This window comes from Ascidia mentula, chromosome 7 (assembly GCF_947561715.1).
Source record: "Ascidia mentula chromosome 7, kaAscMent1.1, whole genome shotgun sequence".
Classification (NCBI taxonomy): Eukaryota; Metazoa; Chordata; class Ascidiacea; order Phlebobranchia; family Ascidiidae; genus Ascidia; species Ascidia mentula.
In genome coordinates this window covers 2,009,155-2,032,968 of record NC_138572.1, presented here as the reverse complement: position 1 = coordinate 2,032,968, position 23,814 = coordinate 2,009,155, and the positions used below count along the sequence as shown (strand labels likewise).

The 23,814-nt window shown below is 40.4% G+C and overlaps 3 protein-coding genes and 1 pseudogene across 3 annotated transcripts; all 4 read left to right on the top strand.

Annotated features, from left to right (window-relative positions):
• The first annotated feature begins 1,691 nt into the window (after positions 1–1,691).
• LOC145908915 (uncharacterized) lies at positions 1,692–6,592 on the top strand (annotated as a pseudogene).
• On the top strand, positions 6,592–7,572 carry LOC145908914 (uncharacterized). Its single transcript, XM_082996234.1, has one exon. It carries the CDS (start codon positions 6,592–6,594, stop codon positions 7,570–7,572), a length of 981 nt encoding a protein of 326 aa, XP_082852360.1.
• Positions 7,573–8,574: 1,002 nt separating this feature from the next.
• Positions 8,575–17,393, top strand: LOC145908912 (uncharacterized). Its single transcript, XM_082996231.1, has 22 exons — positions 8,575–8,823; positions 9,029–9,173; positions 9,432–9,564; positions 9,733–9,891; positions 10,131–10,290; positions 10,455–10,586; positions 10,639–10,726; positions 10,794–10,896; positions 11,307–11,523; positions 11,899–11,981; positions 12,040–12,199; positions 13,109–13,360; positions 13,917–14,061; positions 14,379–14,511; positions 14,680–14,838; positions 15,135–15,294; positions 15,586–15,717; positions 15,780–15,867; positions 16,019–16,121; positions 16,387–16,603; positions 16,981–17,063; positions 17,147–17,393. Exons 1-22 carry the CDS (start codon positions 8,620–8,622, stop codon positions 17,319–17,321), a joined length of 3,231 nt encoding a protein of 1,076 aa, XP_082852357.1. The 5' UTR covers positions 8,575–8,619; the 3' UTR covers positions 17,322–17,393.
• Positions 17,394–18,391: 998 nt separating this feature from the next.
• LOC145908469 (leukotriene-B4 omega-hydroxylase 3-like) lies at positions 18,392–21,862 on the top strand. Its single transcript, XM_082995760.1, has 11 exons — positions 18,392–18,601; positions 19,161–19,305; positions 19,365–19,497; positions 19,690–19,845; positions 20,127–20,286; positions 20,427–20,558; positions 20,677–20,764; positions 20,847–20,949; positions 21,117–21,333; positions 21,454–21,536; positions 21,694–21,862. The coding sequence occupies exons 1-11, from the start codon at positions 18,392–18,394 to the stop codon at positions 21,860–21,862; spliced, it is 1,596 nt and encodes a 531-aa protein (XP_082851886.1).
• The last annotated feature ends 1,952 nt before the right edge of the window (positions 21,863–23,814 follow it).

The following is a 23,814-nucleotide window of genomic DNA, read 5'->3' as shown; positions in this document are numbered from 1 at the left end:
CATAAACGTCGGTATTAAACATTGTGAAAAATTCCAATTTAAATTCGTCACAAAACGTAACGTAAGCCTTTAGATTTTTTGAAGGTTTGGCTCCAGAATTAAGCAATGTCTGCTCTACTGATACTGTAAGTGCTAAATGATGGTCCTTATAATGTACAATACACATTCCCAACGCCACCAATGCTTCGTTATTTTTGAAATAACCCCACGACCTGTTATGTTGAAGGGCTAACTTTGCCTTCAAGAACTTTAGAAGCGAACCCTCTTTTTCAGTTAATCCAACGTATTTGATAACTTTTGACTCTTGAACTTGCCTTGTTACTAGTTTTTTGACACTTGGCCAGTCGGTGACTTTGAGTCTTCTGAGAGATAGATCGTCCATTCTGAATCGAGTCCTTAACTGTAATAAAATTAAATGTTCTCTGACGTTGACCTCCCTAACTACAATACACAGCTAAAAAAACGGAAAATGCTGAACAAGCACAATGGTCACGCATTGGTGGATCGCTGCACTTGCCGCAGAACGGCTGGGGTTCTTAACCTAAACATTTCGCAGCTTCAACTTCATGCTTTACGCTTGGAGTTTCATCTGAAATCGCTGTGGGAGATTGCAGTTTCCTCTGTTAAACATTTACATCAAAACGAAAACGATCTTCACTGTTTATCTCTCCATGTACGGATACGTAGTTTTGTGTTAAAGCTTGTTGAAAAAAGATTTAGGCTAGGCCTACTACTAAAATTGTGGCTTCCTAAACCTGACAACGTCTTTGCAGAAGCATTTCTAATGCCTGTGTACTAAATGCTTAGGCTTATTTTCTGTGTCAAATTTGCACGCCCCCGCAACCTGCCCCACAATTGTAATCCCATTGCTGTAACGCGACCCGTGCTATATGTTCTTGACATTTATAGACATTAGTTCATTTAATAGAAACGAACTTGCCACTAATACAAACACTCTAGCAACAAAAAGCAGCACATCACACAAACAAAACATGAATCAAATACGATAATCGGGGCCACCAACACTGTTACATCGCCACTAGTATGCTGTGTGTGTGTTTTCTATGTTGTGATTGTTTGACGTCATCTCAATGTGCCGTTGTTGCGTCACACGAACATTTGTCTTAGTGGAACACTGCTGCCTGCCACTGCTGTTGACTTGTTATTGTCTACCAGTGCTGCTGACCTATTGTAAATGTATTTTCTATTTGAATAGCCTATTGCATAAAGATAATTTAAGTGCCATTGTTTTCCGCTGACTGGTTGATCTGAAACCTCCCGAAATTTGTGACTCTGGTGCTATAATAATTCGGTAAGCAGAATTTGCTTATTTCTGTGTGTTTGTTTTTGGTCGCTAATTCTACAACTGTTTATGTAGAAACCGCAGCTCCGTCAGAATAAAGCGGATTTGTTAGTTTTCTTGGAAGAGGGTTGCGCGTTACGACTATTGTAGAAAACCCCCCTGTTACACTGTCCGGGCGCAGGAGTCACGCCCACCCGCACTGCCAAGGGCAGCGTAACATCGTTTCGAATTATTGGATTTATTCTCAGCCATCGAATTATTTGGATTTATTCTCAGCCCGTTTTGAATTATTGGATTTATTCTCAGCCCGTTTTGAATTATTGGATTTAATCTCAGTCCGTTTCGAACTGTTTGGATTTATTACCATTGGGATTTATTACTATTTGAAATGTGTGATTCTGCTTCACCGTCTTCGTCTTCCACAGTCGAGGACCCGGCGGTTTTGCTAGTATCAAGCTGCGCGCACGCATGGCAACAATCTTGTCTGCGTGTTGAAGAGTTAATGCTGAAAATTGACAACGCTGTGCTTGTTAAAGAATACCTGCCACAGTTGGAGAAGTGTTTTTCCGACCTGATTGATGCCTATGCGCCGCTTGCTGAAAACAGCGAAGAATTAGCTCTAGCAAGACAGGATTGCCAGCGCGCAAAACGTGAACTCGATTCTCGTGTTGCGGAGTGGTTTGCCAACGCCAAGAAGTCAACTGGGCGTCGGAAGACTATATCAAGCCGATCGTCGAGTTCACATGTTGACGTACATAGCTCTGTTTCCTCCACCTCCTCGATTACCCGTCAAAGAATAGCCGCTCGTGTTAAACTTCAATTGGCTCGGGTGTCACAGCGTCAAGTCAATGAAGATTCTGAACTTGCAAGGCGTCAAGCAGAACTTGATGCTGACCTTGCAAGGCGTCGAGCAGAACTTGATGCTGAACTTGCAAGGCGTAAAGCAGAACTTGATGCTGAACGAAGAAGAAAACAGGTCGACGATGAGGTTGAGATAGCCGAGGCTGAAGTACGTGCGTGGGAGGAAGAATCCATTGCTGGAGATCCCCTGCTGTGTGACCCAAGACACCCTCCCGTGACAAGTTCCTCTGTCGGGGGGCTTCGACCTGAGTTAAATATTGCGCCGGTAAATGCGTACCAACCTGCTGTCCCTGTCGTGCCACGGTCACACCCAACTTGCGTGGATACGAAGCCGTTTTTCCCGCAATCTGTCAGCGCACCCGTTGCTAAGTTATATCAAGGTCCTGATCCCTTTCCGTCGAACATACAGGATGTTGTCTCTCCGTCGCGTAGATACGTCCCAGAAGAGGACTTCATACAACAGCGAATCGTTTTGCCCCAGCCCGCGGTCAGAAAGTTTGATGGCGATCCGTTGAACTACTGGTCATTTGTTCGTGCTATTGAGTCCCATGTTCATAGCCGAACGAAGTCCCAAGATTCACGGCTAGTTTGTTTGTTGCAATTCTGCGAAGACTTCATTGCTGCTAAACTTGAGATCTACAGCAAGGATAAGATCTCAGGATACTCCAAAGCCCGTTCCCGACTTGAATACGATTACGGACAACCCCATATTATTGCCAACGCATGTGAACGTCGGCTCAAACAATTTCCGCCAGTCAAGCAAGGTCGACCAAAAGACCTGATGGAATTTTCTGACCTTTTAGAAAAGTGTCGCAGCTCACTCGAAGATATTGAGGAGTACGCGAGCTTGAACTCCTTGGATACGTTAAGACAGCTAATTCGAAAACTGCCGTTCCGGCTTCAAGAGAAGTGGATCGAACGTTCCGTTCAAGTGCTCGACGAGACTGGATCCCAAGCCGGATATCTCGCCTTTACAAATTTTGTCGTAGAGCGAGCGCGCATCGCCAACTCGTTGTTCGGTGTCGAGGCTGTCTACGAAAGCGTGCACGAAAAACCCGTCCCTGTTTCGGTAAAGAAGGGTCCTCGTGCTGCTGCGTACAACGTCTCGTCGTCGACATCCAGTCAGCCTCGAAGTCAAAACCCACCTACTCCCGTTTCATGTGCGTGCTGTAACAAGCCTCACGACCTGTCCAAGTGCCCGAAATTCGACGGAATGTCTCCCCAGGATAGACGCGGGTTTGTTGTCACAAATGGATTGTGTTTTAAATGCCTTTGTTCAGGTCATCGTTGCGGGAAATGCACGATTCGCAAGCCATGCTCGGTAGAAGGTTGCACTGGCACTTTTCACCACACAAAGTTGCATGGCGCCTTTCAGAAGAGGCGACCCGGCAAGATTACAGAGAACCCTGCCCCGAAGCCACCGCCGGTAGAACAATCGGCAACGATAATGGAAGCTACAACGGACAACTGCGGAGTCTACCTCAACGTCGTTCCCGTAAAGGTCAGACACAACGACATCGAGGTAAATACGTACGCTTTTCTTGATCAAGGTTCTACGTCTACATTTTGCGAACAAGGTCTGATTGATAAACTTGGTCTGCAATCCAAGGATCGAAAGATTTGTCTGAGCACTCTGACAGATCAATCGCGAGTGTACCAAGGCTCCACTGTGTCCTTCACCGTCATGCCGCTTGATGACGGAGAGCCGTTGTTGTTGCCGGAAGTGCTGTCCATCGACAAAATTCCCGTGTCGCCGAATAGGATCCCTGATGCGAAGAAGCTTGCGGAGTTCAATCACCTCAAGGAGTTGCCCCTGCGTCGCCTGGAAGGGGGAACTGTGACGATACTGATCGGAGCCGATAACCCCGCAGCCTTCCACGTACAGTGTACACGTTCTGGACCGCAGGGGACCCCTTGTGCTGTAAAGACATCTCTTGGCTGGTCACTCTTTGGTCCCGCACTTGGTTCGTCTGCAAGGAGCCAAGCACATGTCCGTTTTTTAAAGGTTGCACAAGTCATGTTCCAACGGGAGATAGAGTGTTTGTGGAAGAGCGACTTTGGCGACGGGACATCAGTATTCGACATGCCCACATCCAGGGAAGATCGAATTGTTTATGACATGATGAAGGCATCGGTGAAGCACCAAGATGGACATTTTGAGCTCCCATTACCCTGGAGACCTGGAATCGAAAAGTTGCCGCCCAGCCGCCAGATGGCAGAAAAGCGGCTGGTCGGTTTGAAAAGACGATTGTCTAACAACGATGTTCTGCGAAAGGGATATGTAGACACGGTGCAAACGTAATATCCAAAGGATACGCCGAAGAAATTCCCGACAACAAGGTCGTGACAGACAATCGCATCTGGTACCTGCCTCACCACCCAGTATTTAACCCACACAAGCCTGACAAGCTTCGTGTGGTCTTTGATTGTGCTGCCCGAAGCAGAAGCGTCTCACTGAACGACGCACTGATGCAAGGTCCTGATTTTGTAAACAGTTTGGTTGGCGTGCTAACCCGTTTTCGCTGTCAGCCGGTTGCCTTGATTGCCGACATCGAGGCAATGTTCCACCAGGTTCGGGTGGAACCCCGTGATCGCGATGCACTTCGATTTCTCTGGTGGCCCGGTGGAGATCTGACCTGTACACCGACGCCTCACCGGATGAAAGTGCACTTATTTGGTGCAACGTCCTCTCCGAGTTGCGCCACCTTCTGTCTGAGGCAGACCGCAGATTTATTCGGTAAAAACTTTGATCCACAGGTTGAATCCGTTTTGCGGCGCAATTTTTATGTGGACGACTGCCTCGCATCCGTCAAGGATATAGAAACTGCTATCGCTGTTCGTCTTCGTTTGAAAGACCTGCTAGCCAGAGGAGGATTTCGCTTGACAAAGTGGCTCTCTAACGAACAGCGCGTTTTGGAGTCGGTTCCCGAAAACGATCGAGCAAAGGTTGTGAAATCGCGTTGCCTCGATGATGCTACGCAACAGAGAGTCCTTGGTGTTCATTGGTCTGTTGCGGAGGACGCATTTTGGTTCAAAGTCAAACCGCCGAGCAGGCCGCACACGCGTAGAGGAATCCTTTCAGCTGTCAGTTCACTTTACGACCCTCTGGGTTTCGTATCTCCCGTGATTCTAAGGGCCAAGTTATTGCTGCAGGACTTGTGCAGAATGGAACTGAATTGGGATGACGGCATTCCGGAATTGATATCCGATAACTGGAAGAGGTGGCTTGCTGAGTTGCCTCACTTAAGCAATGTTGTCGTTCCACGTTGCTTCAGGTCTTCGGAACTGAAACCTCCATTGAAGTATCAACTGCATCATTTCGCTGACGCATCTAAGTATGCGTATGGCGCCGTGTCATATCTTCGCATCGAAGACGATCACAGGACAGTGATGTGTTCTTTTCTGATTGGAAAATCCCGACTTGCCCCGTTGAACACGAAGACGATCCCTCGACTGGAGCTCACCGCTGCTGTGCTCGCTGCGAGGTTGGATCGCCTCATGAGAAAGGAACTAGACTTGCCCATTGAAAGTTCAGTTTTCTGGAGTGATTCCACTGCTGTTCTGTTAAGCATTCGAAATGCAACCAAACGGTTTCCAGTTTTTGTCGCCAATCGCCTGGCAGAGATTGAGCGACTGACCGACATTACGAATTGGAAACACGTTCCTACAAAATTAAATCCCGCAGATGATGCCTCAAGAGGTCTACCCGCTGATGCCCTTGTCAATTCGAGTCGCTGGTTAAAAGGCCCAATGTTTCTCCTGGAGCCAGAAACCAACTGGCCGTCGCAACCGCCAAATGCTGCCGATATTCCTGAGGAATTTAATCCGATGGGGAAGGCTGCAGCCTCCTGTACTGTTAACGTACATCAGCCGAAGCACCCCATGGATCGAATCATTGAACGTTACTCGTGCCTACACCGATTAAAGAAAGCCGTGGCCTGGTGGATGAGATTTAAGATGTTTTTGATACATCGAAGGAAATTATCAGTTGTCCCGTCAACTGACATTGGCTTGTCTGAGTTGAAGATTGCCGAGTTGGAACTTGTCAAGTACGAGCAGCGGAAAAGTTTTGCTTTACTTCTCTCTGCATTAAGTGGAAATTCTCGACTGAAAAAGACTGACTGCAGTCGTTCTGTGTACAAGTTAAACCCTGTTCTGGTTGATCAAGTGCTCCGTGTTGGTGGACGTTTAGACAAAGCGCCGATAAGTTTCAACGCGAGACATCCTGCAATCATGCCCCATTCTTCGCATTTGACTGACCTATTAATCCTGGCCCATCATGAAAGAGTTGGACACTCCGGGATGGGACACACCTGGACTTCAGTTCGACAAGACTACTGGACCACAAGGGCGGTGTTGCCGTACGGCGCGTGCTTGGAAAATGTCTGTCTTGTCGACGCCGCAATGCTCAACCGGGTCGGCAGATGATGGCCGATCTGCCGTCGGCTCGCTTGGGAATCGCTGAACCTCCGTTCTCCAATGTCGGAATTGACTATTTCGGTCCTTTTCTGGTGAAGCAGGGTCGCAGCGAAGTGAAACGTTACGGTTGCATATTCACCTGCCTTACAATCCGTGCTGTTCATCTGGAGGTTGCCCACAGTCTGTCTACTGATTCGTTTATAGCTGCCCTTCGTCGTTTCATTGGGAGACGCGGAGCACCAAAGCATATCTTCAGCGACAATGGCACAAATTTTGTTGGTGCCGAGAAAATACTGAGAGAGTCGTTGCAAGCATGGAACCAGCTTCAAATCTCTGAATTTCTGCTTCAGAAACAGACGTCGTGGTCATTCAACCCTCCTGCTGCAAGCCACATGGGTGGCGTTTGGGAACGTATGATTCGTTCTGTTCATCGGATCATGTCCTCGCTTGCTGGTTCCCAGGTGATGTCTGATGAAGTCTTGGAGACCTTGTTTGTGGAAGCTGAATCCATAATCAACTCAAGACCCCTTGTCCCGGTGACATTTGATCATAGGGACGAAGAACCGCTGACCCCGAATCATCTCCTGCTGATGAGAGGATCGCCCAACCTGCCTCCGACGATTGCAGAGAAAAAGGATTGCTATACAAGACGGCGTTGGCGTCAGGTGCAGTTTCTCGCTGACCATTTCTGGAAGAGGTTCATGAGAGAATACCTGCCGGTTATCACTGCTCGTCCCAAGTGGCATGATTCTCATCGCAACTTTAAGAAAAATGATGTCGTCCTACTTGTGTGCGAATCTGAGTGCCGTTCAAAATGGGCGATCGGTCGAATCATTGAGACGTACCCCGATGAAAATGGAAAAGTTCGCATTGTGCTCGTTCGGACGAGCAGCGGTGTCTTTCGGCGCCCTATCACAAAACTGTGTCGCATCGTTGATTCTGATGAGACCTCCTCAACCTTTCCGAGCGATGTCAGCTCGGTTTGCTAGATGAACTCCGGGTAACTGCTCGGTCTTCTGAAGATACCTTCGTACACTGATTTTTTGCCGCGGTGCGCACGATATTGGCGATGTGTTTGTAAAAATGTTTCATGTTATTCCCACATTTTGGGGGGGAGTGTTACATCGCCACTAGTATGCTGTGTGTGTGTTTTCTATGTTGTGATTGTTTGACGTCATCTCAATGTGCCGTTGTTGCGTCACACGAACATTTGTCTTAGTGGAACACTGCTGCCTGCCACTGCTGTTGACTTGTTATTGTCTACCAGTGCTGCTGACCTATTGTAAATGTATTTTCTATTTGAATAGCCTATTGCATAAAGATAATTTAAGTGCCATTGTTTTCCGCTGACTGGTTGATCTGAAACCTCCCGAAATTTGTGACTCTGGTGCTATAATAATTCGGTAAGCAGAATTTGCTTATTTCTGTGTGTTTGTTTTTGGTCGCTAATTCTACAACTGTTTATGTAGAAACCGCAGCTCCGTCAGAATAAAGCGGATTTGTTAGTTTTCTTGGAAGAGGGTTGCGCGTTACGACTATTGTAGAAAACCCCCCTGTTACACTGTCCGGGCGCAGGAGTCACGCCCACCCGCACTGCCAAGGGCAGCGTAACAAACACCATTTTTTGCAAGCAACTACAATGTTACGTCACAGCCGGTTTGTAAGTGGCGGGAAAACACATAACATTTTGAAATTTCGCATCGATCTTAAAATATTTTGTTGCTTTTTCCTATATATTTTATACAATTACTTGAAAGTACTGTAGGAAAACGAATGTTGATTACGTCTGGACATTACTGCAAAAATCTTGTTTAAAATTGTTGTAGTTCTGTTCCAACGACACGGTCCACTGATCTTGTTGATGTGATTTTTAAATTTTTCTGTGCAAGACTTCTCAAATAAATTATATCTTTAGTAATATGTGCTGGTCGTTGGAAGTAGAAGCTAAGCTTTTCTAAGACATTGTACTAATAATATATTTTGTACAAAATCAAACAGATCCTACAATTGACCAAGACCACGCAGGCACAAATAGAATGTCTTTCGACATACAAGACATTTTTTTCACAAGTGGTTTTGTTACTTCAAAATTGATCTTTGATCTAATATTGGTTCTAACACTTGGAAACATTTCACTGAATATCATTAAATCACTGTATAGAAGATACAAGTTGGTGGCATACTTAGAAGAAGCTGCAGGACCTACTAAAAAGCATTGGTTTTTGGGGCACAACAGAGAAGTAAAACTTAAGTTCAGTAACTTTAGGGCCATTTAGGTTTATTACCAAAATAATTTGCAACATTTGTTCCAATCTGGTGTATATAACTGAAACAAGTGTGGTGATAAACCACTGTTTTATAGGTTTTTTGTTCAACCAGCACTATTTTAAGGGCTACTTTCACCCCTTTTTGAAGCAATAGAAAATTTTGTCTTGTTTTTCACAGATGACAAACAGCCAAGATGGGATTTTAAAAAGATGTGAAATTACTTCAAGCAACCCCACTATGTTCAACCACTGGGTTGGGCCACTCATCACGGCATTATCATTACACCACCCTGATGTCGCAGTCACTTTACTTTTAAGTGGAGGTGTGTAAGTTGCTGTTCTGCTTTTTTGTGGATTTAGAAGCTCTACAAGTTAAAACTTAACAGAACAATCTCCCCATCTGGATTTCAAATTATAATATTTTGGAAAAAGAACTCACAAACATAACATTCCCAAAAAAGATTAGTCCCAAACCGGTTTCTGAAATAGTTGTTTAGAAAAGGAATTTAGAACAGATTGGCAATGGTGATGTGGACAAGAAGTACATGTGCCTAACATACAGCTTGTTATGTTCCATCTAGCACCAAAAACTGAGCTTGCATATGGATTTCTGCGTCCATGGATTGGAGATGGTTTAGTGACAAGCAAAGGAAAGAAATGGCAACGAAACCGACATCTGCTAACACCTGCCTTTCATTTCAGTATTCTTAAAGGGTATCTGCTTTAACTAATTGAATAAATATGATGGTTACATACTTTTTAAAATTGACTAGTTATGCTTTTATCACTAAACATGGCAGTAAAATTATTTTAAACTCTTGCATTGTTTTTTTTTTCTTGGTCTGTGATAACAGGACCTCTCTCTATATTTATATATTATAGGTATGCCAAAATTGCAGATGAATCTACACAAATAATGCTTAACAAATGGGAAAATCTTACTGGTCGTCCCATTGATGTGTTTGATGATGTGAGCTTGATGACCCTTGACACTGTATTAAGATGTGCCATGTCATCACAGACTAATTGCCAAGTTATGAGGTATATATCTGATTCTAAAATTTATATTGCAATTTTGGTATATGTGACAGAATTGCCTAACAATTTATTCCTGTTATTGGTGATTCAGCATTTGTATTAATTAATAGTTATAGTGACATCAACCCACTTCACATGACATGCAAATTATAAAATTGATATGTTGAGTTTTGACCTAATTCCTGTCTATTGCAAAAATCTTTGTGTCAAACAACACAGACATGTCATATATTTCATTCCAGAGATAAACACCCTTACATTAAAGCCGTCGAAAAAATCGCTCAATTGTACAACAAACGAATGGTCACCCCTTACCTATTTCCTGATTTTATTTTTTGGAAAACTTCTATTGGAAAACAGTTTAGAAGTGCATTAGATGTTGTTCATTCTCATGCTGAGCAGGTAAACTATTTTTAGAGCTTAGATGTTTTTATTTCTTGTTACTTTTTTCACTTTTTGCTTTCTGCTGGGGATGTGCTGTTACAGAAGATAGTCTAATGTTGCCAGCTTGATATATTTCCTTTCACTGTACTTATTCTACAAAATCATTAAACATCTCACTATAGGTCATTGCGGAAAGACAAAAGACTTTACAAAATTCCCAAGCTGTTGGAGAAAGCACTGGGTTGAACCAAGAAGTTTTCCAACAACAAAGAAAAAAGATGCCGGATTTCCTTGATATTTTGTTGCAAACAAAGGTCGGTTGGCAATGTTTTTTAAGTGTTTTTTGACCAGTATTGCGTTCTGAAGGATGAGGACGGAAATGGTTTGACCGACAAAGAAATCCGTGACGAAGTCGACACGTTTCTGTTTGCAGGTCATGATACGACATCCAGCGGTAAATCCATAAACCTTAAAATCTGAAGCTTGGCGAAACGCGTAATTGTTTGCATTCGTTTTCACAGTAATCTCTTGGGCGATGTACAACCTGGCAAAATATCCTGAAATGCAAGAAAAATGTCGTGATGACGTCAAGAATATACTTGAGGGAAGACATTCGGTTGAATGGTAATTTACAAAATAATTGAATTTTGGTCCTTCAAAAACAACTTTTTACTACGCGCTGACTCGATAGTATGGCCTAGTTCAGTGCTTCCCAACCTTTTTCAGTTCGCGACCCACTTTTAATGCAAGTTTTATTGTGCGACGAACAACGAGACATGACCAAACGATGTTACGTAATGATAATGCAATAATTTCGTGATCTAATAGAAAACTGTAACATTTAGAATTGCTTCGCGACCCACCTGAAATAGCTTCGCGACCCACTGGTTGGGAAGCACTGGCCTAGTTGCAAATCTATACTAATACTATAAGACGTGCGCACTTGCGATAACACCTTGTAACAATGTATTTTGTTCACAACATATAGGGCGAAGGAACATGTTACAAGAGCTCTCTGTTTTACTGTTTTTCAGGAATGACTTGTCCAAATTCGACTATTTGACGATGTTCATAAAAGAAAGCATGAGACTGTTTACTCCGGTCGTTGGATCTGGAAGGACTTTGGAAGAACCAATAACCCTCAGAAGCAAGCACAACAAATCATATGAAACTGTGATACCCAAAGGAACGCACTGTTTTCTGTCCATCTTTGCTCTTCATCGCAATGAACTCCTCTGGGATAAACCTCTGGTAAAGAAAATGTTTCAATATTTTTTTTGAGATCGTTAATTCTCCAGGTATAAAGCTATTGCTCACACCTTGATACTAACGTCCAGAATAATAGAATTTGCTTTTCCTGTGCTACGTTTGCTTCCAGGCATACTACAAGTTAAACAGGACTACTCTCATGGCATAAATTAACGTATAAACTTGATTTTTCGACGTTTTCGTCTGCCATACAGCAAGTCCAAAAAATTAAGTACGTTAATTTATGGCTGAAGAGCAGTCCTGTTTAATTTTGCTTTTACTATTGTCAACAACTAACTTTGTTTATACTTGTGTTTGTATATTTATATTGCACATTTAACACGAACGACATATTAAACTTACACTTATTTTGCATAGGAATTCGACCCGGAAAGATTTACAAAAGAAAATATCGCCAAAAGATCCCCATATGCATTCATACCATTTTCTGCTGGTTCCAGGTTAGTACGTAAAAATACCAAAGTTAAAACTGAAATTTTTTACCTGGCATTGCTTCAGAAATTGCATCGGTCAGAATTTCGCTATGAACGAAATAAAGGTTGTACTTGCTCAAACACTTCAACAATATCGCTTGTATTTGGATGAAGAAACACCAGAACCAATAATGCATTCGCTTTTGACTTTGCAAAGCACAAACGGAATTCACGTCAAACTTAAAAACATATAGAAGTGCCAGCATATGAACTGTTCTTGCCCCGATTTCTACACTAATTAATATGGTAAATTGCTGCTTTCCTTGCTAACAATCCACGAAGATTTTGCCTTTTGTAACAGAACTGTTTTCAGTGTGTTATGTAAATTTGTTATTTCGGCTTGTTTTATGCTTGCTGACACAACGCAATTGAACACAACCCTCATGCACAGTCTACCTCACAGCATAAAGATAGCAAGCACTAATTAATTATTCATGTTACACTATTGTATCCTGCCAGCCCGAGCAGGACAGCACCATACAATTAAATAGTTTTGTAACACTGTGTTTTTTACGCGTACAAATTGGAAATAATGATTATGTGACAATAATATGCAGCATGTAGGACGTCGATATTTTGATACCCGTTGAGATAAAGTGTATTATAAAGTTGACCACCGTTACTCAGCACATATATCGCCATGTACTTTGCCCCAATTACATATGTACACAAGCTTTGAAGCAGAAGTGTTCTCGGAAAGTTCGAGATATGCATTGCTATGACTTTCCGGCGCAGAGCTATTTGACCTCCTTCCAACTGTTCGACGACTTGGGGTTACTTTGTGTCACGAAAACAAGTGCTTCGTCGCCGTTGTGCGTAGTCCAGAATTAGTGCACGGAATGCGGTCTTGCTGTTGCGACTTAACTGAGCAAAATACATTGCATTGCTACTTCGGTTAATTCGCGGAACAGGTGAGCTTTATGTAGAATACTGTTTATTGCAATTAATGCATTGTCTTATTCTTTTTCAATTTAATATTGTCTGAAAGTGTAACACGCCATGTCAGGTTATTTTTCGCTGTGGTTTGGTATTAAAAGGCCGAAAACTGTGTCTGTACAATTTCCCAGTTTAAAGCGACATTGCGATCGATTTAGATAATGCTAACTTTGATTTCAGTGTTTTCGACAGGTTCTGAGATGTCCTTTATTGCCCACCTGTACCACAGTTTGTGGTCTGCTGGTTTTGTTACGTCTGCAGTAATCTTTGACCTGACGGTTTTATTAATTTTTGGATATGTTATCGTGAATGTCGCCATACCTGCCTTCAGAATATACAAAACAGTGACATATTTGGAGAAAGCTGCAGGTCCTACAAAAAAGCATTGGTTTTTTGGTCATAGTACAGAGGTACGTAAATATGTATTGTTGATATGTTAAACGTGAAGCCTACACAATATTGTTTAATATAACTTATTTGAAGTTATTAATCACCTTTTGTTCCATGGTCAACCTCTTTAAGCGGAAGTATAACAAGAAAAAATATAATTATAGGTTTGGTGGCGTACATAAACATCAAGGGCCCTTGGTATTGCATATGCCATGTAGGCATAAAAACGACCGAACCTGTAACGGAAGTGTCTGGGTTATTTTGTGCGAAATTATTTAATTCTTGCCCTTGTAGGCAGTAAATATACAAGCCTTTCGTCAAAACCTATAGTCGGTTCTTGTCATTTGTTGGGGTGTCGATAATATTATCCTGATGTTAGCGTATCCAAACACCATTGTATTTCCCTGCAAGGCCCTTGATTGAATCTATAGGCAGGCGCTATTCGAACAGCTTGAACTATTTGGTCGGTTTGTACACGCGCGATAGCGTTTAACAACAAGGCACACACCCCTGAGGTCCTACAATGATGTTTTGTTTCATGAGTTGATTTATAACAACCATGTTTCTTACCTTCAGTTTCCACCCGGTCAGGAAGGGCTTTTGAAAAGATGTCAACTGACTTCTACCCATCCTACCATGTTTCAATCGTGGTTCGGACCGTGGATCACCGCAATATCTTTGCATCATTCTGACGTGGCGATACCGCTGTTATCAAGCGGAGGTAAATCATGTTATCTTTGGCTTTCTTTCAGTAGAACTAAGGTAGAGCCCGACCTGAGTCAAAGTTGTTGTTTGCCCAGAAAATGATATCACGTCAGCATTATCTTACAACTTAAGGTAGTATACTTTTACCCGCTATGCAGAGCAGAGTCAAAATCCTGCAAAAAAATTCAATTTATTAAAAATGGTTTAAACAATCCCAGTTTCAAGCACTTTCTTACATTATAGCGTATTTGGATTTGGTTTGAGTTGCAAAAGTAATTCCTAATTCGTCGCCAAAAATTGGGTTCGTGTTGTACATTTCGTTTTAAATTACAGGACCAAAACCGGAGTTAGCTTATGGGTTCATGAGGCCATGGATTGGTGACGGTTTGGTAACCAGTAAAGGGAAGAAATGGCAAAGAAACCGACATTTGCTGACACCTGCTTTTCATTTCAACATTCTTAAAGGGTAAAAAAAGCATGCATTTTCCTTCTTTGTTACACAAGAACTATGGTTTCTGTTCTCTCCTAATAAGCTTGTAAATATGTATAAAGTAGCAAGGTAAAAAGTCAAATGTTATATATTATAATAAACCCATTGCTGCAACATATAAAAATGTATTGTATTTAATTGCAGTTATGCAAAAATTGCAAATGAAACAGTCGCCATTATGCTGGACAAATGGGAAAAGAACGTCAACCAACCACTTGACGTATCCGCTGACGTCAGTTTAATGACGTTGGACACCATGTTGAAATGCGCAATGTCCTCTGAAACTGACTGCCAACATGTCAAGTAAGCGTGGCACTATGGTTTTTTATACTCTTCCCGTGGTACAAGGCATAATTCTGGCGGTACGTTGTTCCGGTAAGAGTTCAACGGCTGCTGTGTCCCAAATAGATATAAGAAAGTTAAATTTAGTAACTTTGTTTACTTATTTAAGAAATCTCACCGAGTATTCTAAATCACGATGTTGTATTTTTTCCTGTAAATGTAATCGTTCCGGTGAGAATTTTTTTTATGATTAAACATGCCGTTTCTCACAAACAACTTATTTTTATCGTGGTAAGCATAACTGAAAGTTTGTACAGAAATGGACACTCTTACATCAAGGCCGTGCGTGATATTGCGCAACTATTTCGTAAGCGGATGTCGTCCCCTCTACTGTTTCCGGATTTCATTTTCTGGAGGACTAGCACAGGAAAAGAGTTGAAGCAATGCTTAAATGTCGTTCACTCCCACGCTGAAAAGGTAAAAAATCAACTATTTTTATATTTAATTTGAAAATGTTTTGAAGGCTGGTCCACACACGCGTTGTTGCCATTACGCTTGGGCGACAGTTTGTAACAAAAGCAAACTAATATTTCGATGGCGCAAAGCGTGTGGTAAGCAGGCTTAAGGGTTATTAATGTTATTTTTTACAATTTGATTTCTGTCGCAAACAATTCCTCGGCACAACAAGTGTGGTAAAATCGTTTTTGAAGATTCTAAAACAAAAAAAAAGTAACCATTACGACTAACCAACGTCAATCTTACTTACAGGTTATAGCGGAAAGAAGACTAACATTGCAAAATCCCACAGCACCACAACAAACTGATAGGTCAGGTGATGAAAATTTTCCGTATAAGAGCAGGAAAATGCTGGACTTCCTTGATATTCTGATACAAACGAAGGTCAGCTTAGTGGGCATTGTGACGATGTTATTTAAACTTTTAAGTTTATTTTGTTTAAACAGGATGAGGATGGAAAAGGTTTGACGGACCGTGAAATTCGTGACGAAGTTGACACTTTTTTGTTTGCTGGACACGACACGACATCTAGCGGTAAGTTTAATTATCGTGATTATAGTTTATGAGCTTGTTTTTTTGGCAAGTTTTGAAAATACTCACATGCGAATGTTCAAAAATTTTAGATTGTAGATCTAAAATCAACAAAGAATTACCACTTTCTGTTCACAAATAATTACATTTCTAGGTATTTCTTGGGCGCTGTACAATCTTGCAAAACACCCTGACATGCAGGAAAAATGTAGAAACGAAGTTAAGGAAATGATCGGAGAAAATCATGTTGTACATTGGTAGATATAACAAGAATGTTTTTGGCTTTTTATGCTTTGCACAAGTTGCATAATTTTGCGCGGAACCACATATTCTTTGTGAAATAATTATGTCCTGCAAACTTAGAAACACTATTTACGGATCTGCTCATAATTGTCAGAATAAAGATGATAACAAAAGTCCTTGCCAAAACGTTTTAAGTAAATTAAACATGTCAATGTTTTCAACAGTATGGGCCAGTATCTTTCTTCTCAGAAATATGTCTACAATTTGCACATGTTCCAGGAATGACTTGAATAAGCTGACATATTTGACAATGTTCATCAAAGAAAGTATGAGGATTTATTCCCCTGTCTCCGGGACTGGAAGGAAGTTAGAGGAGCCGTTGGTTGTGCGAAGCAATTTAAACAGACAATATGAAACTGTGATACCGAAGGGCACAACAGTATTTTTGAGCATTTTTGTACTGCACCGTAACGAGTTGGTTTGGGAAAAACCATTGGTGAGATATTATATTTGTTACAAAACTATTCACAAAAAGTGAGTATAACCTTCAGTGTTCTCAAGCCTTTTAGGTGTGGGAGCCTAATGCGTAACCCCATGTTTGTAAGGTGTAACATAAAAACAGCACCTGCTTAAAACAAACCTTGAAAAATAACATCCCATAATAACAATGCAAAACTGCATGCAGTAAATTATTGTGAAACTTTTTGTTGCATTTGGGCGTTCCATTATAAAAGTACGTTTATGATGTTTACAAGAGAGCCGCAAAAATGGTGGTTGCAGGACGCATGCTCTATAGGCCGCGGATGTGAATCCCTTGTTTAACCTAAATAACCTTTTTGTCTTAAAATCTATCTTCACAATCAATTTTTTTAGGAATTTAATCCTGAAAGATTCACGAAGGAAAATATTGCTAAAAGACCCCCACACGCTTATCTACCATTTTCTGCTGGTTCCAGGTATGTTGTCGCAATGTTGTTTACATTATGTAAAGCTAGATTTTTCAAAATTCACCAACCATAATTTTCCAAACGTGTTGCAGAAACTGCATCGGTCAGAACTTTGCTATGAATGAAATGAAAATAGCGCTTGCCCAAACACTTCAACGATATCGCTTATACTTGGATGAAGAAACACCTGAACCTATAATGGAGTCGAGGTTCACTTTGCAGAGCAAAGATGGAATTCATGTGAAACTAGAACGCTTGCCACAGTAACTTTTTCTATCAATGGCAATTTGAACTTGAATTTCGTGCAGTTGTTTTTTTTCTCCAATAAATTGAATCATAAAGGAAACATGCAAGTTCGAAGAGGAAGTTATTCAGCACCAAGCGTTTAGTTCACAATACTGCACAATGCAAATTTATTTAGTTTCTGTTCATCACAGATACAACAAAGCATCAAAAAGGGAAAATGTTTCGGAAATAATAAAGCTATTGTAAATTTAAGATGCTGATTTCATTGGGGTTGTTCAGGATAAAAAAACTTTAGTGCAGATGACCTTAACGCCAAAGGTTGTACAAATTTTTGTTGAAATTGTTCGGAAATAAAACCACTTTGGCCAATACTGCAGTACTATTATCTTGGTGAGTATGTTGACATGCTGTTTGCAAGTAAGCATAGTTTCAATGAGCACGAACCTATGCTTTGGCAAGTCCGTGCGATAGATTATATGATACACGTATATAACTGCGCACAGTGATAACAATTTCTTTGTACATCGTACGGAAGTTCTGTTGACACGATTGTTCTTTAGGCAGACTTCCTCAATTGAATTTCCTGAAAAAGGGGCATATATGTTCGTAACTATTAATGAGAAAACCCCTTTCAGATCACTAACCCAAAACATACTGTTGTGTTATACTTTTAATAGTGGCCTATTGGCAATCGAAAAATGCCACCAGAAATATCAAGTCAGAACGAAAACGTGACACTTTTATTTGAACAGCACATTAGGTGCAAATATTTGCTCCTATTGAACTGACTGCTTGTTGCCAGTGCTGGTATGTTGAACATGAATGTAGAAGGTTGAAAGTTTGTTCTTTGTAACATTTTCGTGTACAATATCTGCAAACGCGAGATAGTCAGTTGCATAAAACCAGCACTTGGCACTGCAGTTCGACAGAGTAATTCAGTGTAATTCCAACTTTTCTAGCGAATTAGATATAAGTTATGTTATGAACATAAACATATTAACAGTTTTTATAACAGGATATGTATTTAAAAGGTATAAATTTGTACCGATGTACTTATTTGCCATATAATTTAAACTCTACAGCAACTTAAAATGGCAATTTTTGACCGATTTTACGAGACTATGTGGTCTGGAGGCCTTTTAACGCCCATGTTGATGATTGATGTTGCACTCTTTGCATTACTGGTTTTTGCTGCATGGAATGTTGCTAGACCTGCATACAAAACATACAAAATGGTACAGAACCTTGATGGGGCTGCAGGGCCTACAGAAAGACATTGGTTCTTTGGACACGCCAAACAGGTGAAGATGTCCATGTGATACAAACAGTTTTATACTGAGAAAATTCGCCCCATCATAATACTTGATTATTGGAATGAAATCAATTTTCCAGCATGTCTAAAAAAAGCCAGTATTATTTTATTGAAAACTGAACGAAGATATTTGCCAATATGCCTTTATCTCCATGTACACTTAAGGTCCAGACAAAACATGTATGCCAGAGTTTCTCAACTCTTGGTCTGTAGTGACCTATCTTGTTGCCCACAGAAGTATCTAAAGCACAAATACTTTGGGTGGTGCTCAATTTGTATGAAGACATTAACAAAAACGGACAAGTTATGTTGGTGATGTAGATCTAAAAATTTCTATTACTCACAGACCCAAACGCGTTGAGAAACTCTGTTTTTTACTTTTAATTTTAACTACAGACATTTAAGTAAATAATATGCTCAGAAACTGCAGCGCTAAATTGCTCTAAAATAGCCTTCCGGCAGTTTAACTTTATAAATTTGCGGCCAACGTTTATGTAAGAATTTAGCTCTGAAATATAAAACAAATGTACACCTTCGACTTCATGCAGTTTCCAGGAAACCAAGAAGGACTTCTGAAGAGATCCAAAAGATATGAAACGCACCCAACCATGTTTCACCACTGGCTCGGTCCGTATGTTACATCTCTCGTATTGCATCACTCCGATACGGCAATATCTCTTCTGTCGAGCGGTGGTGAGTTTGTCAAAACTGAATACAACAATTTGTCATTGGTCATTTTGTATTTTCATAAGCCCCCAAATCCGAATTGTTGTACGGCTTTATACGGCCATGGATTGGAGATGGTTTGTTGACGAGCCACGGAAAGAAATGGCAACGAAACCGACATTTGCTGACACCTGCCTTCCACTTCAACATTCTTAAAGGGTATGAATGTTAGAACAAACCTGTTTTTCCCAAAAAAATATATCGGTGGAAATGGGGTTATATTCATCTAATTGAAATAAAAATGTAAACTATGTAGTTTTCTCTTCGCTTTTACATGCTAACACACTCCGATACAAACGACTTTGAATAGATAATTGTCAGCAATTTCCTCCAAGAATTATAATTTTACAGTTATGCTAAAGTCGCAAACGAATGCTCAAAGACGATGCTCGACAAGTGGGACAAAGCAGTTGGCCTTCCTATTGACATAAGTGAAGATGTCAGCCTAATGACGCTGGACACAATGCTGAAATGCGCCATGTCTTCCAACACCAACTGCCAACTCAGGTGGAAACTCCATATTTATGTGTGACTTATTTTAAACAAAGATATAACGGATGCTGACAAGAGCACAAACTGCATTATCGCAGTAACCACACATTGTGAATACTATGAAATAACTTCAGTCCGAGTTATGGGTCAACTTATTTACGATCTTAACCTCAGAGAAAATCATATATAAATTTACTGCAGACACATTCATCAACAAAATGCCACACACACACTTAGGCTACATTTATTGTTTACTATTTTCAAAGGTAGAAACTAAACACAATGCAATGTTGCAGAAACGGTCACCCCTATATTAAAGCTGTAAAAGGAATTGGAGACATAATAAACAAGCGTGCCGCCACCCCTTACCTGTTTCCTGATTTTATCTTCTGGAGAACCTCTTTTGGCAAGCAGTTCAAGCAAGAACTCAGCGTTGTACATTCCCAAGCGGAACAGGTTTTTAGAAAACTATATTGCTAGTTGAACAAGCCCAAATCCACGTTGTATAAATGTTTTTGAAACATATGTGACGATTGACTGCCTGGTTATTTAGCATTCTCCATTTTGATATGACTCACCATTGCACATTGACACAGATTATAGCGGAAAGACGAGTTGTCCTAGAACAGGAGACAGTGGTAAAAACAGATGTACATTTGGAAGACCAAGAGTTTTTCTCCGGCAGCAAGAAAATGCTGGATTTTCTGGACATATTAATTCAGACAAAGGCACGTGTAGACCATCCTACAAACATTATGTTCTTTTAATAAACACAATTCCAGTTACTTGATGCGCTTTTTTTGCGTAAAATATGACAAAATGATAAAGGAGATCTTTTGTGTTTAGGATGAGGACGGAAATGGTTTGACGGACCGTGAAATTCGTGATGAAGTTGATACATTTCTCTTCGAGGGACACGACACGACATCTAGCGGTAAGGAAAAAAAAACTTTCACAAATATGCTTTAAGATGCATTTCGTAGTCTACAAGTTAAGTGTAACTTTTTCTTATCAAGGAGTCGCATGGGCTTTGTACAATCTTGCTAAATATCCGCTCCTGCAGGAAAAATGCAGAAATGAAGTGAAGGAAACACTGGGAGACAAACAAGTCATTGAATGGTAATTTATTTGGAGGTTAAACCGGTGAAAACTAAATTAAATATCCAGACTAGAAGCTTTCTGGAAACCTATATCTAAAGTTTACTAAATTTATCACAATAAGATGTTTTGGAACGTTATGTTGAATCTGTCGGTACAGGTTGTGATGCTTTGTTCTTTGAATGCAGGAAGGACTTACCTTTGTTCAATTATCTAACGATGTTTATCAAAGAAAGCATGAGACTTTATCCGCCGGTGTTTTCAATCGGAAGAAGCCTTAAAGAGCCGATGATTTTACGAAGCAAATTAAACAAACATCACGAAACTGTTGTTCCTGAGGGAGCAACGTCATCTTTGCATATATTTTCTCTTCACCGTAATGAGCTTCTGTGGGAAAATGCTCAGGTGAGCGAAACAACCCATAAAAAGAGTTAATATTTGGTTTCAATGTTTTACTGCAAACATGCAATTAGTGTGTTTTGTGCGTTTCTATCTGATTTTTACTTAGTATATAAACATTTTTAGGAGTTTGATCCAGAAAGATTTACGAAAGAAAATATCGCAAAACGTCCTCCACATGCTTACTTGCCATTTTCAGCTGGTTCGAGGTAATGATCATTGGACTTAGCTATGTTGTAAATTTCAGCTATGTTGTAATAGTGAATTAAAATTATTGAAGTTCTTTCAAAACATAATTTAAGTAAATGATTACACATAATAACAAAAGCATTTCAACATTGTCCAATTAATTGAATGATGATTTAGAAACTGTATCGGGCAAAACTTTGCAATGAACGAAATGAAAATTGTACTTGCCCAAACACTTCAACGATATCGCCTGTACTTGGATGAAGAAACACCAGAGCCAATTATTCAGCCTCGAATAATTCTCCAAAGCAAAAACGGAATATTTCTCAAACTTGAACGCTTGTAGAATTTATTTTTGTACTATAAGCTCATCTGATATTCTCCTCCAAAGGCAATTTGTAATTTACTCGTAATTTTGCACTGTATCTAAGTTTTAAATTGTTCACAATTTATAAAAAGTAACATTTGGAATCACAGATCAACATAATCATGTAGTTCACTTTTGCTTTATTTTACCACAATGCTCAGCACCAGATTTTCTGGGACGATTCTCATTTCAAAGTCATTTGCAAACAAATGCTGTACACAGAAACAAAAATATTATCAAATTATACAAAGGAATGCCAAGTTACAACTGCATGTGTTTTGTATTCGTCAGATAATGACAGAAAAAGGTCAATAGCTTAAGGTTTTGATAAGTATGTTTGCCACAAAACGCAATCTTTAATTTCTGTCGGATCTAAATTACGCGACTGGATTTAATTGATGCGGGCCAGATAATCCTTAATTAAAATTCAAAACTGTGAACATCGTTACAGTTAACTGGAAGAAAGCGTTAGGGTTATATTCAGCGGTGGGATTCAAATTTTTTGTCAGCCGGTTCTATCACAAAAGTCATATTTTTCAGCCGGTTCTGTTACAAAAATCCATTGACAGTAACCAATAATGCTAACCGGTTTGCTGGTCTCAAAAATTTCCTTTGGCAGTTCTATAGAACCGGTGCGAACCGGCTGAATCCTACCACTGGTTACAATAAATGACAAGCAAAAATACATTTTTTGCATTGGTTTTCTTTCACCCTAAATCATTTATTTGATTTCGTAGCCCAAGCACAGTTTTTAATCAAAGAAAACTTGTAGTATTTTCTTATTTTGTGAGGTAATTTCCTTCTTATTCACTTGTGCACGTGACAGAAGAAACCTATATCGCTTGTTAAATGTTGTTGCAAAACAGTTCAAACACCATTTTGACGTAGTTTTGCAGTATGGGCCCAAATTTGAAGAGATGTGACAGAAATATTTCCTGCACGTGGCATATGATCTTCTTGCACTTCAAGTTATATCCGTAGTTTCAGTAAAGTGCCTTTGTCAGCACGTCTTGCATGATTGCCTGGGATCCAAGCAAGGTCAGCGGATTCTCACCGAGTTCAAACAATAGGAGAATTCGCGCTTGACTGAATTAGACCTTTACGTGCTCACAAAACCAAGTTTTTCTTTGCTCACATGGGTAAGGGATGAATATCAGCAGTTTCCTCTGAGGAATGTAATTTTCAGAAATGCTAAAGTTGCAAACGAATGCTCGAAGACGATGCTCGATAAGTGGGACAAAGTAATTGACCTTCCTCTTTACCTCTGTCTTGCATGATTGCTCTTGCTTGCAGCAAAATCAGCAGAATTCGCGCTTGAATGAATTAGATCTCGTAGAGAACTTATCCTACCTATCACATATCGTCGCGTAAAAATGTAGAACACAATTACATAAATGCCAATGCTGTATTGCCATTTATATAAAGCAAATTACTCAAAAAGTCACTGCGATGCAGTCAACAAAAACAAAACTCATTTAAAGCGTTGACCATGTTAGTAAAGCATGGGTTTAATTTGAATGTGTTAGTGTTGATGGGGTCGTTGGACACCTGAAAAACACGTTAGTTGATATCACAAAGTTTCTTTCAAGCACACCCTTGGTTTACAAGGTTGTTGACGTATTGATAGTGGGAAAGAAATTCGCTGTATACTCTGAAATCACGACGGTAGTACTGGTGCATGAACTCTGGCTCTGTGGAAAAGTGTATTATTATTACATTTTTTTTATGTTCGCCTTTAGTTACATTTTTGGGTTTTAAATAGACATCTTTTCACTTTTATAATCACATGACCTAAATCGACAAAGTTGGTAGTGTTTTAGCAAATCGCTGCGATCACATACTTGTATATTCTTGATCATCACACCAACAGAAGAGACAGCTTGCCGAGTCTCTGATACAGTTTCTGTTACTTTTTGGAGAGCACAAGTAGT

Bases quoted from the DNA above. Each gene is read 5' to 3' on its own strand.
- LOC145908914 (XM_082996234.1), top strand. From the start codon at position 6,592: ATGGCCGATCTGCCGTCGGCTCGCTTGGGAATCGCTGAACCTCCGTTC.
- LOC145908912 (XM_082996231.1), top strand. From the start codon at position 8,620: ATGTCTTTCGACATACAAGACATTTTTTTCACAAGTGGTTTTGTTACT. The intron at 10,291-10,454 runs GTAAACTATTTT...ATCTCACTATAG, and splicing joins TTCATTCTCATGCTGAGCAG to GTCATTGCGGAAAGACAAAA. The intron at 14,512-14,679 runs GTAAAAAAAGCA...ATTTAATTGCAG, and splicing joins CATTTCAACATTCTTAAAGG to TTATGCAAAAATTGCAAATG.
- LOC145908469 (XM_082995760.1), top strand. From the start codon at position 18,392: ATGGCAATTTTTGACCGATTTTACGAGACTATGTGGTCTGGAGGCCTT. The intron at 19,306-19,364 runs GTGAGTTTGTCA...TATTTTCATAAG, and splicing joins ATCTCTTCTGTCGAGCGGTG to CCCCCAAATCCGAATTGTTG. The intron at 21,537-21,693 runs GTAATGATCATT...ATGATGATTTAG, and splicing joins CCATTTTCAGCTGGTTCGAG to AAACTGTATCGGGCAAAACT.